This window comes from Tenrec ecaudatus, chromosome 18, assembly GCF_050624435.1.
Source record: "Tenrec ecaudatus isolate mTenEca1 chromosome 18, mTenEca1.hap1, whole genome shotgun sequence".
Classification (NCBI taxonomy): domain Eukaryota; kingdom Metazoa; phylum Chordata; class Mammalia; order Afrosoricida; family Tenrecidae; genus Tenrec; species Tenrec ecaudatus.
In genome coordinates, this window is record NC_134547.1 from 47,403,397 (window position 1) to 47,421,675 (window position 18,279).

Below are 18,279 nucleotides of genomic sequence, written 5' to 3' on the forward strand. Positions count from 1 at the left end.
CAAAGAGAAGGGGGGAAATACAGCGTCTTGACACGAAGGCACAATTTAATGCAGAGTTCAGCTTGCTAAAACTGCTCCACGTGTGTTAAAATTAGACTTAAATGCATCCCCAACCCACTCGTGGGAAACATATTCCTCCGCGCCGATCCACATCGTCTACGTCGGTGCTGGAACGTCAGGAGGCCTGGGATTTGACATGAAGATCAAGTGGGAAGTTTCTACAAATCACGTCAATCAGTAAAATGCAGGGAGTAAGGAAGGGATCAAACATGACTATGTACCAGACACGACCCACACAACCCTGAACGGAAGGCTTTCATGGTGCCTCCAGCTTCCGTGATTGCCGACAACCTAATTTTCAAAACTAGTACTTGTGATAACGCCAAACTGGACGTCTTATGTTTTCCGTCACATGAATGTATTGTTTGTTAGAAATGAGGGCTTTTTCGGAAGGAAAAATGGCCCTCTGAGAAGTGCAAACCCACTTTGTAGAAGTGTGCAACAAGAGACCAAGGTCACTGTCGTGGAGCCGATTCTGACTCCCAGAGACTCTGCAGGGCAGGGTGGAACTGGCCCCTGAAGGTACGAGGCTCCATCTGTTTATGGGAGAAGAAAACCTCATATTTCTCCCACGGACGAGCTGGATTGCAGACTAAACCCCTGGGGCTCCTTGTAGCAAAAGACAGAATACACATATTTTATAGAGAATATTTATAGGCCTGCTCATGGAATTTAAAAACCTTGAAACAATTTTTTCCCAAAACTTAGTGCAAGGGAGTCGATTCGATTCTGACTCATAGGGACCTTATAGGACAAAGCAGAAATGCTTCCTAAGGTTGTCAAGACTGTCAATCTTTATGCAAGCAGACAGCCTCATCCTTCTCCCACAGAGCAGCTAGTGGGTTTGAACTGACAACCTCATGGTAAGCAGGCCAAACCTTCACCCCTTTTGCCACCAGGGCTCATTTTAACACTGTAACATGGATAAAATATTCGATACTGAACAAAATTACTCTTTCATGTTAAAAATGAAAGCCCAACAATGTCTCTGATCCTGCAGGTACACTTTCTAATTTCCCATCGAATGCAAGAAGTATTCAGAAATAAATTGTACAGAGAATAGTGATGCCATTTCCTTTACACCTGCAGCTTTTCTACAAGACCACCCACTCCGTTTCACTCTGAATCCAAAGGTAGAATTCTCAAATTATTAGCTCAAGGCCTTCTCGTGGCAATTCTTCACAGGAGTCTACTGTCCAGTGCATTCTGATTTTGCTGATCGGGGAGATGACATGTAAGCCAGGAGCAAATCCAAACTGCGAGGATATGCTGTTTTGTCTTTACGTTTGCTTCTGTTGGGTGTCCCAGTCGGTGAAGCACAGAACGAGTGGACGCACGGGGACAATAACTGAGGCCATGGTTAATCGGGGCTATGGAGCGTGTGTGTGTGTGTGTATGTGTGTGAGATGATTTGATGTGGGAGAGGGAAGGGAGCATTAGAACTGATTGGGATGATGTATAAACAACTCTTTTTAAAGGCAATTTAACCCTGGAACTGCATGGTAAGTGCATATTACATCAAGAAAACTACTTACAAAAACCTACCTAGACCAAAGGTCGCCATGGGTGAAGGGGGAGAGCTGCTGCTTAGGGGGCAGTGAGTCAATGTTCCTGGTGGTGGAAGCACTTGGACAAGATGTCAATACGGTTGTAAAACATGGAGAGATAATCAATGGCACTGAATTATACGTGTAGAGAGGTTGTTGAGTTGGACAGTGTTTTGATGCGTCTATATTTTGCCACAATTAGAAAAAAAATTACATGAGTACCAGAGTACAAGGAAGAAAATGTTCTAGAATTGTCGTGATGATTGTACAATTCTTAACATGACTGAATTACTGAGTTGTACGGCATGTGGATGAAGTGCTAATAAAACTGTCTTCCAAAAGAGAAAATGGTCTTACAGAGGAACAATTTTATAAGTTTGCACTGTTATCGTGTAGCCTCAGATTCCTAAGTCGCTGTCTTTCAATAGCCCGTTACAGGTAGCCCCCACTTTAGGACATATTTGAATACAATGAATCACATAAACAAAATAAATGTGCATTTTCAATGTATGTATTAAAACATATCTGTATGTTGGACTGTTTCCAACCCCAAGAGACAAATAAAGATGGGATTTATCACTGAGATGATTAAGAAAAGGTATCTGACTTGCCTCAGAACCCAAGTATAGTGGAGTGGTAGGAACTGCCTGCGGCTTCTTTCTTTCCTCTGTGAACTACAGGATGATCCCATGTGTGTCCGAGCTTTCAAGGCGACAGCTTATCAGCTGTAGACACCCTGACCTTTCTTCCAAGGTACCTCTGGGTGGACTCAAACTTCCAACCTTTGGGTGGCAGCTAAACAACGTAACCAACTGTGATACCGGATCAACAGCCACCGCCCATGCCTAACTCCATCCCGCGTGCCTCTGGAAAAAGATGTCTCAAAGACGGGACCTTCTCTCTCAATGTGAACAGTAAAGAGAAAGTCTACAGAACTGACATCAATTCCTGCTAAACGGAAGAAGATTTACGAAGACACAGGACACAGCCCCTGCAGACCACTGATTCACGAAGCTCTTTCAGGGGCTGGGGGCCATAACCTCCTGAAGAGTCTAATAAAAGCCAAGGACCCCGCTGCAGAAGCACACCATGAGCACATCCACGTGAAGCCGAAGGCCCTGGACCACCACCTGATGGTTTCACCTTTTGTTTCTCCCTTTCGTCTCTACCCTACCCATAGCTATCATTTTATAATGACAAGAACTGTATAAAAATCGATGACTCTCATCACAGAATTTTAAAACCCCAAACCCACTGCCATAGTCAATTCTGACTCTAGCGATCCTGTAGGACAGAGCCAAACTGCGCCTTGGGGTTTCTGAGACCGCAATCTCTGTGGGAGCAGGCAGCCTTGTCTCCCAGGGAGTGGCTGGTAGATCGGAACCACCGGCCTTAAGTCTAGCACCCCACCGCTTAACCCTCTGTGTCTCCAGGCCCCCTCGCTACAGATAAAAAAAGAATAGTTACAGTCATTGACAACGCTTGGCATTACGCAAACAATATGCCAGTTCTGCTTTTTGTACATGTTTGGGGGACAGAAGCCTGGCTTTCCTACAGAGGCAAGCAACTGAAGGAGGGGTTGTGGCTCCAAGCTCCACCAGACAGCCAGACACTGTCACAGGGCAAGAAGGCTCCCTTCCGCCTGCCTCGTCCATCCATTGACACTGCCCACAAGTCACTCTCCTCTCCCTCTTCTCCATCTTCAGCCGAGCCTCCCAGTTCTGTTCCCTGCTGAAGTCCTGCCCTGGATACTATCAACAAATACCCCACAAACGTCGAGATTACCATTAGATAACATTTAAAAACAAAAAAGCGCAGAGTTTAAACTCAGGTTCAATTACATGAGGAACTCCAATTAGGAGTGCACGCACACACACACACACACAGACACACACACACACAGACACACACACAGACACACACACACAGACACACACACACAGACACACACACACAGACACACACAGACACAGACACGCACACACAGACACGCACACACAGACACGCACACACAGACACACACACACAGACACACACACACAGACACACACACACAGACACACACAGAGACACACAAACACACACACACACAGACACACACAGACACAGACACACACACAGACACACACACAGACACACACACAGACACACACACACAGACACACAGACACACACACACAGACACACACACAGACACACACACACAGACACACACAGACACACACACAGACACACACACACACAGACACACACACACACAGACACACACACAGACACACACAGACACACACACACAGACACACACACACAGACAGACACACACACAGACACACACACACAGACACACACACACAGACACACACACACGTTCTCAAATACCTATCTTCTACGTTTACTTACACAAATGTGCATTACAGGTACTTTAATGCAATAGTAACGTGTGGTGAAAAAATCAGGTGGTGCCCAGAGATCAGCAGAATAGAGTCTGGGGTCTTGCACTTGTCTCCAGTCAAGCAGCCTAAGTGAGGCAGCAACTAAATGCACACCCAATATGCATGCAGCCCACGGGGTCCGAGGAGTAAAGCATCAAACTCACGCCCGAGGAGGGGATGGTGTTGGAGCTTAAATTCCGAATGCTCAGTTTGCAGGAGGCTATGGATGACCGCGGAAGCCTAAAATCCATTTGCTCGGTTCCCACGTGGATTAAGCCTCGGTGAATTCCCTCTGACCACAGGCCAGGGAGGCCACTAGCTTGCTCTCAGACAGGACATTGCACAGGCAACTGAGGGAGCTCTGCTTAAGCTCAAAAGTGTGGCCCCTCCCCTCACAGCGGGGTCTAGGGGAGGAGACGGGTCAGTCAGGGTGCGATGTAGTATCGATGAAGAACACAGCTTTCCCCCAGATCCTGGATGCTTCCTCCCCCCAACTACCATGATCCGAATTCTACCTTGCAGGGCTGGATAGGGCAGAGGTTGTACGCTGGTGCAGATAGGAGCTGGAGGCACAGGGAATACAGGGCAGATGATACCTTCAGGACCAGGGGTGTGAGGGGTGATACCGGGAGGGTAGAGGGTGAGTGGGTTGGAAAGAGGGAACCGATTACAAGGATCTACATGTGACTTCCTCCCTGGGAGATGGACAACAGAAAAGGGGGTGAAGGGAGACGCTGGATAGGGCAAGATATGACAAAATTATAATTTATAAATTATCAAGGGCTCATGAGGGAGGGGGCAGTGGGGAGCGAGGGGGAAAAAGGAGAACCTGATGCAAAGGGCTTAAGTGGAGAGCAAATGCTTTGAAAATGAGGAGGGCAAAGAATGTACAGATGTGCTTTACACAATTGATGTATGTATGGATTGTGATAAGAGTTGTATGAGCCCCTAATAAAACGTTAAAAGAAAAAAATAATTATATATCATGAAAAAAAAAGCGTGGCCCCTTCTCATTTGATCTCCCCTTTGACCCATTTTCAATTTGATCAGGTGTTTAATATCTTCTACGTTCTCCTTGAGGTTTTTCTGTTTTAGTTTATCGTTTCTGTTGGAGGTTCTGTTTTGTTTCTTGTTTTTGTCTTGTGTTTTTTCTGCACGTCAAATCCAGGATAGGTAAATAACTAATTTATCATTAATTAATAATTATCTTAATTAATTAAGCGTCGCATAGCTAAGAATCGCCTAGGGGCGTGGCAGGGGAGGCGGTGGGAAAGGAGGAGCTGCCAACAGTGCCTGCAAGCGAGCAGCAGCTGTGTGGTGGGCTTGTGGTGGTGACCGCACAGCGCAGCTTAGCAGCCTCAGCTGCTGCTGCACCGTGTGGTCCGCGAGGTGCATGCCAACAAAAATACTTCTAAGCAAAAGCACCATCATCTGCACACAGTACTTCACTCCCGTTTAACGCACAGGAGGAGGAAGGGGAGGAAGAGGAGGAGGAGGGACAAAGGCTCACATCCCGGCCATGCCACTTCACAGCTGTGACCTTAGGCCAATGACGTAATAGCCTGATGCCTCATCTATAAAAACGGTCACAATGAGACTATCTTGCAAACCGGGTGCGATGAGAGAGTAAATGAGTTCGTTAGCATTAATGCAAAGCGCTGAGAGGACTGCCTGGCTTAGGCTAGGCGCACCACCAAGCATTGCCATAACTAATACCACTATGTACCTGTCTAAGCCCAAACCAAACTGCCTGCTGACTCACAGACACCCCCTGTGGGCTTCTGAGAATGTAATTATGTACTGGAGTAGAAAGCTCAGTCTTTCTCCCAAGGAGCTGCTGGTGGTTTTGAACCGCTGACCATGCAGACTGCAGCCCAACATGTAACTCCTACACCACCAGGGCTCCTTATCCACTCATTAAAGAAAATGTCTGTACATGCACAATTATATGCAATAATTTTTCTCTGTTTAATCAGACTTTTCAAAAAATATTTTTTAAAAAATTATTTTATTGGGGGCTTGTACAACTCTTATCACAATCCACATCTACATCCATTGTGTCAAACATAATTGTACATTTGTTGCCATCATCATTCTCAAAACATTTTCTTTCTACTTGAAACCTTGGTATCGGCTCATTTTTTCCCCTCCCTCATGAACCCTTGATAATTTATCAATTATTTTGTCATGTCTTTACAGTATCCGATGTCTCCCTTCACCCACTTTTCTGTTGTCTATCTCCTAGGAGGGGGTCATATGTAGATCCTTGTGATCAGTTCCTCCTTTATCCCCCACCTTTCCCTTACCCTCCTGGTATCTCTACTCTCATTATTGGTCCTGAGGGTCAAAAACTATCTTAATACACATTTACAAAGTGCTTCTCTATAAGGTGTAGTTGCAGTTGGAGGCATCGCTTTTATTATTTTACCATTATTATTTTCAGTCATTTTATCGGGAGCTCTTACTGATCTAACATTCCACAGTTCAATCACATCAAGCAGTATTTACTATTGCTACAACAATCAGTTACAAGACACCTTCTTTCTTCTTGAGCCCCTTGATATCAGCTCCCCTTGGTCCCCTCCCTCCCCCAACAGACCTCCCAGGAACCTTTATTCTTTTTTTTCCTATAATTTTTTTGCCACATCTTACACAATCCAATATATCCATTCCCATAAATTCTGCTGATCCATCCCATCAAGTGGGGTGACACAATCATCAATGCTTTAAGCCCCGTTTCCCCCTCCCAATTCCCTCTCTTCCCGTACCCTCAGGGACCCATTACTCCCGAGACTGTTTCTGAAGGGTTACCTATCTTGACTTTCATGTACTGAATGCTCTTAAATATACAAATGAACATACTCAAATCTAACACGATGAGGTAAAACAAATAAAAACCTTAATAGTAAGGGGAGGAAATACTAAAGAAGTAGAGGATAGTTATGTGGTTCATCAGTGCCATACCCGAACCCTGGATTTATCATCCCTTCCCTGTGTCCCTTCTGAGAGGGACTGTCCAAGTATCCCACAGGTGGGTTTGGGTCTCCACTACAGCCACTGAGGCAGCACTTCTCTATGGTCCGTCTAGCCACCGTCAAGTAACTTCCACTAAATGAATGGGTGGGACTATGCAAATAAGGTGCTTGTGGAAGACAGAGGGGATTGGGCAGTTTGCTAATAATGCAAATAAGGCACATGGACCCCTGGTGAAGGTGAGGCTATGCAAACAAGGTGTATGTAACTGCAAGAAAGCAAGCAATCAGGTTTGCCATCATGCGAGGCTTACAGCGAGCCATCCCAGGGGTGGACAGGAGTCCTGACTAGCACCAAGAAGAGCTAGGAAGGGAGCATGCCCTTTGGACCCGAGGTTCTGAACTAGAAAGGTCCTGGACCCAGGGGACAGACTGTAGCACCAGGGACCAGGAGAGATGGTCAGTAGCGCGGCAGCAGAACAAGGAGACCGGCAGAAAAAGGCACGGGGCTTTCCAGTGCTCTGAGCAAGAACGCCGCGGGCCTTCAGGCCGAGGCTTACTGAAGGGGCCTTGGGTGGTGCTTTCGGGTGGAACCAAGAGCACTGCACTGCTTGTCCAAGCAGAGCAAAGGCTGGGCCAAAGTGCCGCGGGACCAAAGCCAAGGACTGAGCGTGGCCGAGAAAAGTCTGCCCTGACCGAAGATCTGTACATCGAGTCTTTGCTGGCCCTGGAGGGTAACCTGCTACTTCTCTAATAAACCCCGTAAGCATGTGTACGGTCTACTGCAGTGGACCACTGGACCAGCAGAGGTGCAGAGGGCCTTAGGGAGGTCAGCAGCACCAGCAACGGGGCAAAGACTGGTGAGAGAGCCTCCATCAGAGCTCCGCCTCACAGGGACCTGCCTGGGCGGGAGCCGCGCTCGGCGCCTCTGCCAGGCCACGTTCACGGCGGCTTCTATCCTAAAACGGCCTCGCGGGGAGAACACTGATGGTACACCCACCTGCCCAGAGCTAGCAACACCCTCAGGTGGCACGTCTTACCTCTGTTTCTGTCATTTCTGCCACAATCTCATCTTCTTTAAAAACTCTGATATCAAAATCCTCAGATCCAACAAGGAGCTGAAGGGGGAAAAAACGCAAGCGCAGTTCAGTACATGAGCACAGCAAACTTTAATCAGTAAAAAACAAAAATGGTAGTCTTTTTTTTGGGGAGGGAGCTCTTACACCTGTAACAATCCATAATTCAAGTGCATCAAGCATAATTGTTCAACTGCTGCCACCATCATTTTCAAAACATTTTCTTTCTTCTTGAACTCTTTAAAATCAGCTTCCCTTTACCCCCCTTCCTCCCTCCCCTCCCCACCAGGAACCCTTAGTATTACATTATGTATTTTGTTTTATTTATTGCTGTAGCTTACACCATCTAATGTACCCGTTCACCTACACTTCTGTTATTTGTTCCCCTCAAGTGGGGTTATACAGTCATCGTTGCTATCAGTTCCTCCTTCTCCCCCTTTTCTTCCTGTAACCTCTGGGAATCATCGCTCCCATTACTGTTTTTTTGGGTTTTTTTTAATACTTTTACTGGAGGCTCTGACATCTCTTACCACAATCCATACATTCATCCAGTGTGTCAAGCACATTTTCACAGCTGCCACCATCATCATTTTCAAAGCATTCTCTTCCCACTTGAGTCCCTGATATCAGCTCCCTATTTCTTCCTCCTCTCCACATCCGCCCTCCCTCACAAACCCTCGATAAGTTATAGATTATTATTTCCATATCTTATATCGTCCTGTCGCCCCTCCCCCACTTTCCTGTTATTTGTCCCCCTAGGAGGGGGTTCTAAGACTAAGTTTATCCTTGAGATTGATTCCCCCTTTCTCCCCCCTCCCTCCCCTAATCCTCCTGGTATCTCTACTCTCATTGTTGGCCCTGAGGGGTTTATCTATCTTGGATTCCCTGTGTTGCGGGCTCTTGTCTGTATTCATGTGCATGCTCTGGTCTAATCTGATTTGTAAGGTGGAGTTGAGGTCATGATGGTGGGGCTAAGGAAGCAGCAAAGAACTAGAGGAAAGTTGTATGTTTCATCGGTGCTACACTGCCCCGACTGGCTCATCTCTTCCCTGTGACCCCTCTGTGAGGGACGTCCAATTGTCTGCAGATGGGCACTAGGTCTCCACTCCCATTACTGCTTTTGAAGGGTTTTCTCTATCTTGGATTTCACTCATCGAATATCCTTGATTATACAAATGAACATACACAGGTCTCACAAGATTAGTGAGGCGAAACTAAGACCCTAATAGTAGAGGGAGGAAATATTAAAGAACTGGAGGACAGTTATGTGTTTCACCAGTGCTGTACTGAACGCTGGACATACCATCCCTTCATGTGGCCCTTCTGGGAGGGGCTGTCCAACTGTCTTACAGGAGGGTTTTGGGTCTCCACTTTTTCTACATTCTTCACGTCAATCTGATTGCTTGGTTCTGAATTTCTGGTATCTTTTCCCATCGACACCACATGATCACACAGACTCGTGTGCTTCTTCCATGTGGGCGTTCTTGCTTCCCTGCTTGATGGCCACTTGTTTACCTTCAAGCCCTTAAGACTCAGACACTACAGCCTTTGATAGCCAGGCTCCATCAGCTTTCTTCACCACATTTGCTTATGCACCCTCTTTGTCTTCATCAACCGTACCACATTATTCGAACAAACCGTTCTTATACAGAACCAAGATTTAAGTAGAGGCCCAAAGTCTTTATCTGCTTCCTTATTGTATTTCCATATACACACAAATACACCTATCTTTATATATTCACATATAGACATCATTTACACCTACATATACTTTCTGCTTTCTTTTTTTTTTTAATCAATTTTTTTACGTCTGGTTTTTTCATATATGTGTGTGTATGCTTGTGTATTCTAACTGTGGCTTTGTTTCTTTTTTTTTAATTTATTTATTTATTTATTTTAACAATTTATTGGGGCTGATACAATTCTTCTCACAGTTCATACATATACATACATCAATTGTATAAAGCACATCTGTACTGTCTTTGCCCTAATCATTTTTTTTCTCTTTTCTTCTTTTACATTTTATTAGGGACTCATACAACTCTTACCACAATCCATACATATACATACCTCAATTGTATAAAGCACATCCATACATTCCCTGCCCCAATCATTCTCAAGGCATTTGCTCTCCACCTAAGCCCCTTGCATCAGGTCCTCTTTTTTTTTCCCCTCCCTCCTCATACCCCCCTCCCTCATATGCCCTTGGTAATTTATACATCGTTACTTTGTCATATCTTGCCCTATCCGGAGTTCTGTCCTTGTTCTTTTTTCTTTCCTCTGGCTCCACAATCATGTTTACCCATCATGCACCTTTCAGTCATTCCTCTCAGATACATTTCAGCGATTAAACACAACCAGGAACGCTACACCCTCCTCACAGTCTAGTTTAGCTCCTTGCTATTCCCCTGTCCCCGTCATTAGTGGCTCACCGCTCCCCTCCCCACTCCTCCTCTTCTTCCATGTCAGGTCGGCCCGCCCCCCAACTGTCAGCCCATTGCTGTCTCCTTGGGAATTCTTATCCTGCCTATCTTATATAGACAGACACCAAGAAAAAAATACAAGAAATGAGAGAGAGAGAGCATACAAATAGTTCCAAGTCTAACTTGCCCTCACCCAGAGTAGACGACTACCCCTGGATAGTCTTTCCTGTGATTCCCAGCTCAACAATGCAATACTCAGGAAGACTCCCCCCAGTGGCCACGTCAACAGATGCAGCTAGTGGACAGGGGAGAGGCTAAAACTCAAACCTAATGACTCAGAGGGACCCTATAGGGCAGGGAAACTCACAGAGGGCAGTTGGGAGTAGAGAGCCTTGTGCATTTCCCTCCGAACTGCTGGTGGTCTCAAACTGCCAACCTTTCGGACTGCAGCCCAACATGAAGTCCACAATGCCACCAGGGCTCCTCCTACCGGACAAGTGTCTACTGCAGATCTTATCCTACCATGAGGTTGCAGGTCCTGCCCCTTCATGTGCCTGGAAATGCCCCCTGGTTCAGCGCCTTTCACTGCCTGCAGATGGAAGCCCTGCTTCAAATGCCAGAGCCCAGCATGTGTGGGAGGAGCCTTGTGGGCACAGTCGTGAAGTGCATGGCTGCTAACGGAAACGGTGGAGCAGCTCTGCGAGAGGAAGGCCTGGCAGTCTGCGCCCGTCAAGCATGGGACCTTGCACACCCTGTGGGGTAGCTCTACTTCCCCGACACAGCACTGACTCAGCGGCACCCAGCAACAGTGCCCAGGGGCAAGAGGGGAGCTATGTCCATCCGTGCCCCCCCACAACCCGCATCGTTTCAAGGGCTAAGAGCTGATCAGCAAGGCTGTTACCCCAAACTGAAAATGACTTACTAATACGGTTTCCAAAGCAAATGGTAAGTCTAGCACCACGACAGAGGTCCTGTGAACTGCACGGCCCTCTGCCCTTCTCTGTCTTTGAAACGCGGTGGCCCTGGGCTTTGTTATTAGACAGTGCGAGGGGCGCATTGTTCAGAGAGAGAAAGACCAATGAGACCAGTCAATACCCCCTCTAAGCAGGAGGACGCCAAAGTCCACCTTGAGAAGCTAACAGCTCTCTCCACTAATGTCACTGTCACTGTCACTGTCACGGCTGAGCACACGGGAGGCATCTCCGGCCCCACGTACCTCCTTCTTCCCATCGCCATCGAAGTCACACAGGGCCAAGGAATGCACGTTATCTCCAGTAACCTGAAAGGAAAACCAAGGAGCTTTACGAGGGCATCTTTTTGAACTTTTCCGACAAGCTAGGATGATACACACTACCAAGAGCTGTTATTCAAGTAACTCCTAGCTTTAATGCACATAGAATATAAATGTTTCTTTATTCAGTAGTCAGTGGTTAATACACACACACAGGACACCCAGCAGACGCAGGGGTGTTCAAAGTCACCATCTGTGAGAAGATCAGAGAAAGAATGCCTTGCAGCTCCTACCGTCCAGAAGAGGTCGTTCCCCTCGTGATCAAAACCCTGCAGGGCGCAATTCCCACCAATGACTGCAAGGGGCGAGGCAATGTCTCCCAGTGTGCCCAACACGATTGCATTGGCCCCGTCTGCCACCTAAGGGGAAGAGAAGGCGGCACACATCTCGGGTATTGGGCTGCAGCGTGCCAGAGCTGGGCTGTGACTCCTGGCACTTATGCCAAGACAGGTGCAGAGGCCGGGCGAACTGGCCCGCTAAGCCCTCAACCTGTGCACCTCATTTTCATCAGCTTCCAGGTAAATCTTTTTTGATACATTTGACCCAACTTTCTTACCACTGCTTAGTTTCATTGTAAAGTTACCAAAAACAACTAACAGGAATATCCACACCCTTACTCCCACCACCCAGAATTAGTAAATGTCCCAGACTCCTTGTCTACAGCATAATTTAATCCCTTTTGAAGAAGGCAAAATGTGTTTTTCTCTTTGCTCCCCCTATCTCTTTAATGATTCTCTGAATTCCTCAGGGAGGGAAAGTGACAGGCCCCTGTCAATGAGGCTACCAGGCCACCAGGAGACCGGGGCGGGGGGGGGGGGGCCCTTCCTGGATCCTGGGTGAATTCTCAGTAAGAAGTCTTGACAAATGGTGGCCTCGCTAATACACATCATGAGAGACCAGTTGGCATGTTACCAGGTGGTTACCACCCATGACTATATAAATACGTTCCAAGTACATGAAACAGGTATGAGTGGCCAGAGCGCCATGTTATTTAACTACATTACAATAGCCACAACAGAAAGCCAACAAAATCTATATCTAATCTCTTTTAAGCACAAAAAACCCAAACACAATGGCTATTCCTGGTTATTGACTATTCCAGGTAATGGCTGTTCCTGGGTACTGGGCATTCTATTCTCTGGTCAGAGTGGGGGATACTTGCCTCTCTGTAGAACAAATCTGAATTATTGTAGATATCGTAAGCCAGGAGGTTGGTCTGTGTCCCCACTAAGAGAGCATCGTAGCTCAGCTGGGGGTTCAGCACGCCTGCGGCCAGGCAGCTGACGGCCTGGTTGATGTTGAGAAGAGAGACGTCGGACTCCAGGGGGCTCTGCAGGACCCTGGCTGCGTGGAAATGCTGGCTCCGGGTGTGAGGGTTGTGAATTAAAACCTACAACAAAAGCAGCCCAACACGCTCCCGTAAAACACAAAAAGGTAAAGCTAACTTCACACTTTATTTTTTAAGAACTGTTAACAGAGAGCAAGGGTCACAAGAAGCCATGAGGGGTCACGTAGCCCACTCCCCACATTCTGTGCTCCACTGCAGGTATCACGGCCCGTGCAAAGCCAGTGGAGAAGGGGCTGCTGTTGCTAGTCGATTCCAGCACAGGCTCCAGGTCCCGGCGGAGCCCCGTGCACAGGTACAACTGCCCCCTGGGCTTTTCAAGGCTGTGATCTTTGGAAGCGGATTGCCAGGTCAGCAGTTCAAACCACCAGGCATTCTGCAGGGGGGAAAGATGGGCTTTCTACTCCTGTAAACAGTTTTAAGTCTCGGAAATTCACAGGGGCCACCATGGTCGGCACCGACTGCAGGGCAGTTTGGGTCTTTCTACTCCTGTGAGAAACCAGTCGGGGAAACCCACGGGGCACTTCTACTCTGTCCTACAGGGTCACTATGGATCGACACCAACTTGAAGACGGTAACTTTTTATTAAAAGAACATTTTATGGGGTACTTACAACTCCAGTTATAGTCCATACGCTGACTGCATCAGGCAGGTTTGTGTGTATGTTGCCTTCATTCATTTCTAGACATTTACTTTCTATTGAGCCCTTGGGATCAGCTCCTTCTCCACCCCCCTCCCCCGGCCACCCCCTACCCCCTTGGTAGATCATAAATTATTATTATTTTCATGTCTTACACCTATCGCTGTCTTCCTTCCCTCACATTTTCTGCCGTTCCTCCCCCTGGAGAGGGGTGTATGGTTATGTGCCGATCATTGTAATCAGTTCCCCCTTTCTCCCTTCCTCTCGCCCCCTTCATCCTCACCCTTCTGGTACTGCTATTCCCACTCCTGTTCCTGGTTTCCATGTGTCGTCAGCCCCCTCTCTTTTCTATCCCTGTGTACATGTTCCAGTCTAGTCTGAACTAAGAAGCAGGATTGGGGCCATGATAATGGGGCTGAGGAAGCCTTAAGGAACCAGAGGAATAGTGTGTGTTTCATCGATACACTACCTGCCCCCTGGTTGACTCATCCCTTCCCTGTGGCCCCTCTGTGGGGGGATGTTCCATTGTCTACAGACACTGTATCTTTTAATAGCCGAGGACCATCCCCCTTCTTCACCACATTTGCTCATGTACCAGTTCTGGCTTCAGTAATTGCGTTGGGAGGGTGAGCATCTCAGAATGCCGTTTTGTTAGAACAAAGTGGTCTTGTATTGAGGGAAGGTATGAGCAGAGGCCCGAAGTTCGACCATTACCACAGTGTATTGCTTTATAAATATATGTACATAGGCCAGTACCTCTGCTTTTATGGACAATGTATTTATATATGTACACACCTATGCTTATACTTCTATCCATTGCTTTGCTTCCTGGGTCCTTCCTCTGTTTCCTTTTACCTTCCTCCTGCCCCACTCTCACTTTCCCCCTATTTCTGCCTCTTAGAACTTTCTCTTAGCTAGTTTGCTGTTGCTCCGACACCCCCAGGATCTCTATCTCCTCCTTGTTGTAGACTCTAATTCCCTAGTTGTTCCCGTCTATGGCACTGCCTGCTCCCCCCGCCTTCCCCGGCTACCCTCAACCGTCCCCTCGTCCGCCTGGGACCGTTGGTCCCACTCTGTTCTCCTCAGGCTTGCTTCCCCATGCCTATCTCGCATAAGTAGGCAAACCAACTATGACACAGGCCAAACAAAAAGAAAACAAAATATTTAAAGAAGAAAAAAGAGAATTTTTTTTTTAAGGAGAAAAAATACACATAGTTCCAGGTCTGTTTGCTGACCCTCATGACTGTCTCCCCACTGGTGATGGGGGTTGTTTCGTGTTGTTTTAGTCCAAAGATGCTGCTGAAGTGCACACAGGTTTGGTATAGCGAAGATGCTGCTGAAAATACCAGTACAAATTCGCTGATCTTTCACTCAGCTCCCCAATGAGAGGAGAGCGCTCATCTTTACCCCGCCAAAAGCCCTTTAAAAAGACATCCCTGCTCAGGCTGAGAGACCAGGCCTCTGCCTGTCCTTCACAAACTGGCAACACTGCAGGCCCCGCGATCAACGATTGCTTCAAGCTTAACTGTGAATAGTTTTTGAAAGAGGATGATATATCCATGTATTACCTGGACCATAAACTAGGTCGTTTTCGGTGAGTTTGGTTTTCCCTGTACATCGCAGGGTAACAGATCAGGTCAGAACGTTTCAGATTTGTTTAACGTTCCGGACACAGACACCAGGCCTTTTTGCTTCCTCCTCATCTTTGGAAACAATCCTACAATTGAGCATCCCGTGTCCACTCAGGCCACATTCTCAGGGAAGGTCTCCCACAGAGGACGCTGCCTGGTCTCCCTGTTTCTCCTCCTCACACCAGGCAGTGAGCCTTTCCCTAAAACACAAGTCAACCCCCAGCACCCACTGTGTCAACACCCAGGGACTTCTCGACATCGATCACTCACTGCCATCAAGTCATGGCCACAGAGACCTGAGAGGACAGGGCAGAACTGGCCCCATGAGTTTCTGAGACTCTAATTCTTCAAGGCAGTAGAAAGCTTCGTCTTTCTCCCTCGGGGCGGCTGGTGGTTTCAAACTGCTGACCTTTTGGTGAGCAGCCCAATGCATAACCACTATACCACGAGGGCTCCTCACAGCAACCGTCCATCAGTCTGTAAATGCTGACTGGGCAGATCACTAGGTCTTTCTCCTGCAGCGTGGGCTCAAACCACCAGTCCTTGGTTTAGCGGCTTAGCACGTGGCCATCGCAGCTCAAGGCCTCTCTCCAGGCCAGGCCACCTCCCTGCGGCCTGCCAAGCTCCACTCTCAGTCCCTTGCCCTCTTGGAGTCTTCTGCCCAGGGGGCCACTCATCCAGGATCTCTGCAGGACCTGCGTCCTCATTTCCTTCAAAACTGTGACCAAATGTGAATGTGACATCTGTCCGTGTGTCTCCTCACAACAGCAAAGTGCACTTCCCTTTATTCCATTCTATCAGAGGGAACGTGAACCATTACCTCCTGCTTAGGTATCCCACGGAGTGCCACCTGAGGACACAGGCCAAAGTGTCTTGCAAGATACGAGCTATTATACACCGGCTAGCTCCTTAGAGTCCATCCCCGTCAGAGCCCACGCCTTCTCACTCAGCTCCCACCACTTGAGCGGCCTCACACTGCACAGCTGTAAACCTCTCTGAACCTCTATTTCTAATCAGCAGAACGGGAATAATAAAAAGACAGCACTAACAGCTAACGATTACTGAGCAAGGCCTGCATGTCCAGCAATTTACAGGTATTAACTTATTTAATCCTCTTAACCAAATGTGGTCTCTTGCCCAAGGTCACAAAAATAGCAGGTACTATGGCCAGGAAGGGAGCTGGGGTGGCTTTAGTGGGTTGCACACTGAGACGCTAACCACGTCAGCAGTTCGAAACCACCAGCAGTCGGAGGGAGGAAGATGAGGCGTTCTGCTTCTGTAGAGTTAAGCCGTGGAAAACCACAGGGGCAGTGCTCCCCTGTCCTATAGGGTCTCCACAGATCAGAAATGACTCAATGGCAGTGAGTTTGAGTTCCGAATTTTGGAGCCAAGAGAGGGGCCCTGGTGGCTAGTTGTTCAGCTGCTAAAAAGTCTGAAAGGTCTGGGAGAGGAACCCACTAATGGTTATGTGGGAGAACGATGTGGCCACCTGCTTCCATCATGAGAAACTCAGAACCCAAACGCACTGCCGTCAAATCCATTCCCACCATAACTCTCTACGGAGGCACAAAGCCTCGCCTTTCTCCCCCGGGGACTACCGGTGGTTTCGAACTGCTGACCTTGTGGTTACCACTGCAATGTGAAGCCCACTGTGCCAGCGGGACCCTTTGTAAAGAGCACAGCCTTATCAAGAGGAGGCAGCCTGCCTCCTCCGGAACCTAGCAGCTCCACTCTGATTGATGGGTCACTATGGTTGGTGGTGTAGCTGGCTACAGGTTTTGCTGCTAACTCAAAGGCCAGCCGTTTGAAACCACCAGCTGCTCTGCAGGAGAAAGATGAGGCTTTCTACTCCCACAGGGACTTACAGCCTCAGAAACCCAGAGACGTTTACTCTGCCCTATAAGGTCGCGGTAAGTCAGAACAGACCCCAAGGCAGAAAGAAGTAAGGATGAGCTACTGCCCATGGCTCTGGAGCAGGGATTGCAGGTGGCAGGGCTCCGAACCACCTCCATCAGTGGTCTTTCAGGACTGCAAATGTTCTCACAGCAGCGACTCCAGTGCTGTCTCTGAGTCCCCAACACACAGAAGGCTATTGGTAAAAGTCTAGCCTGAATGTTGAGGTGCCGTGTCTTTTTGGTCTGAGTCGCACACCTGGCGCACAGTAAGCACCCAATGTTTAATAAATACAATTCGGGAGATGAGTCAAAGGATGTCAGGGTTTGTGTGTGAGACAAAGTGGGGGAAGTTCCCGCGGGCACGAACCCCAGCCTTCTCAGGGCCTCAGTTTCCCTATCTGCACAGGGGCTCCCGTACAGCCGGCGTCCGTTGGAGATGCTTGGATCGCGCGCAGGATGGAGCTACTGGGTGACTACGGTCGCCTGGCAACCCGCGCTGGGGCGGGATCGCGGGCCGGGGCTCGGCGCGGTGGCGGCGGTTACCTTGTCCGCTTGGGTGGCGGCCGCCAGGCACGGGTGGGTCCCGTCGTAGCGCCCTACGGCCACCATGCGAGGGATGATTTTGTGGCGCAGTTTCAGGGTGAAGATGGGCAGCAGCATGATGGCTGGAGCAGCGGAGCCGGCCTCACCCGCCGCGGTGTGCGGCGCAGGGACAGCAGCAGAGCCGCTTCCAGGCCGCGCCCCGCGGCCTCCGGCTCCGCCCGAAACCTCCGGGGACCCGGCGGCCCCGGGCCGCTGCCTCTTTCTGCGGCTGCGCGGGAGCCGGCGGCCCCGGGCCGCTGCCTCTTTCTGCGCCTGCGCGGGCCCGGACCCGGGGGGGGGCTCTTTCTGCGCCTGCGCGGGCCCGCCCTCCTTCCCCGCCGCGCGGCCCTCTCCCTTCTGCGGCTGCGCGGGACCGGGGGTGGGG

At 48.7% G+C, this 18,279-nt stretch overlaps 1 protein-coding gene across 2 annotated transcripts in view; it reads right to left on the reverse strand.

The window, feature by feature from the left end:
• BBS2 (Bardet-Biedl syndrome 2) overlaps positions 1-18,126 on the reverse strand; it is a 47,663-nt gene extending 29,537 nt beyond the window's left edge. Inside the window, exons 1-5 of one of the 2 annotated variants that reach the window (XM_075536787.1) lie at positions 17,856-18,126; positions 12,964-13,191; positions 12,035-12,160; positions 11,727-11,789; positions 8,052-8,129 (exon numbers count right to left, since the gene is read on the reverse strand). In XM_075536787.1, coding sequence (XP_075392902.1) covers positions 8,052-8,129; positions 11,727-11,789; positions 12,035-12,160; positions 12,964-13,191; positions 17,856-17,972 — 612 coding nt within the window. In that variant the 5' untranslated portion in view covers positions 17,973-18,126. The remainder of the gene's footprint in view (positions 1-8,051; positions 8,130-11,726; positions 11,790-12,034; positions 12,161-12,963; positions 13,192-17,855) is intronic. The other variant, XM_075536786.1, reaches the window with a different exon arrangement.
• Positions 18,127-18,279: the final 153 nt, after the last annotated feature.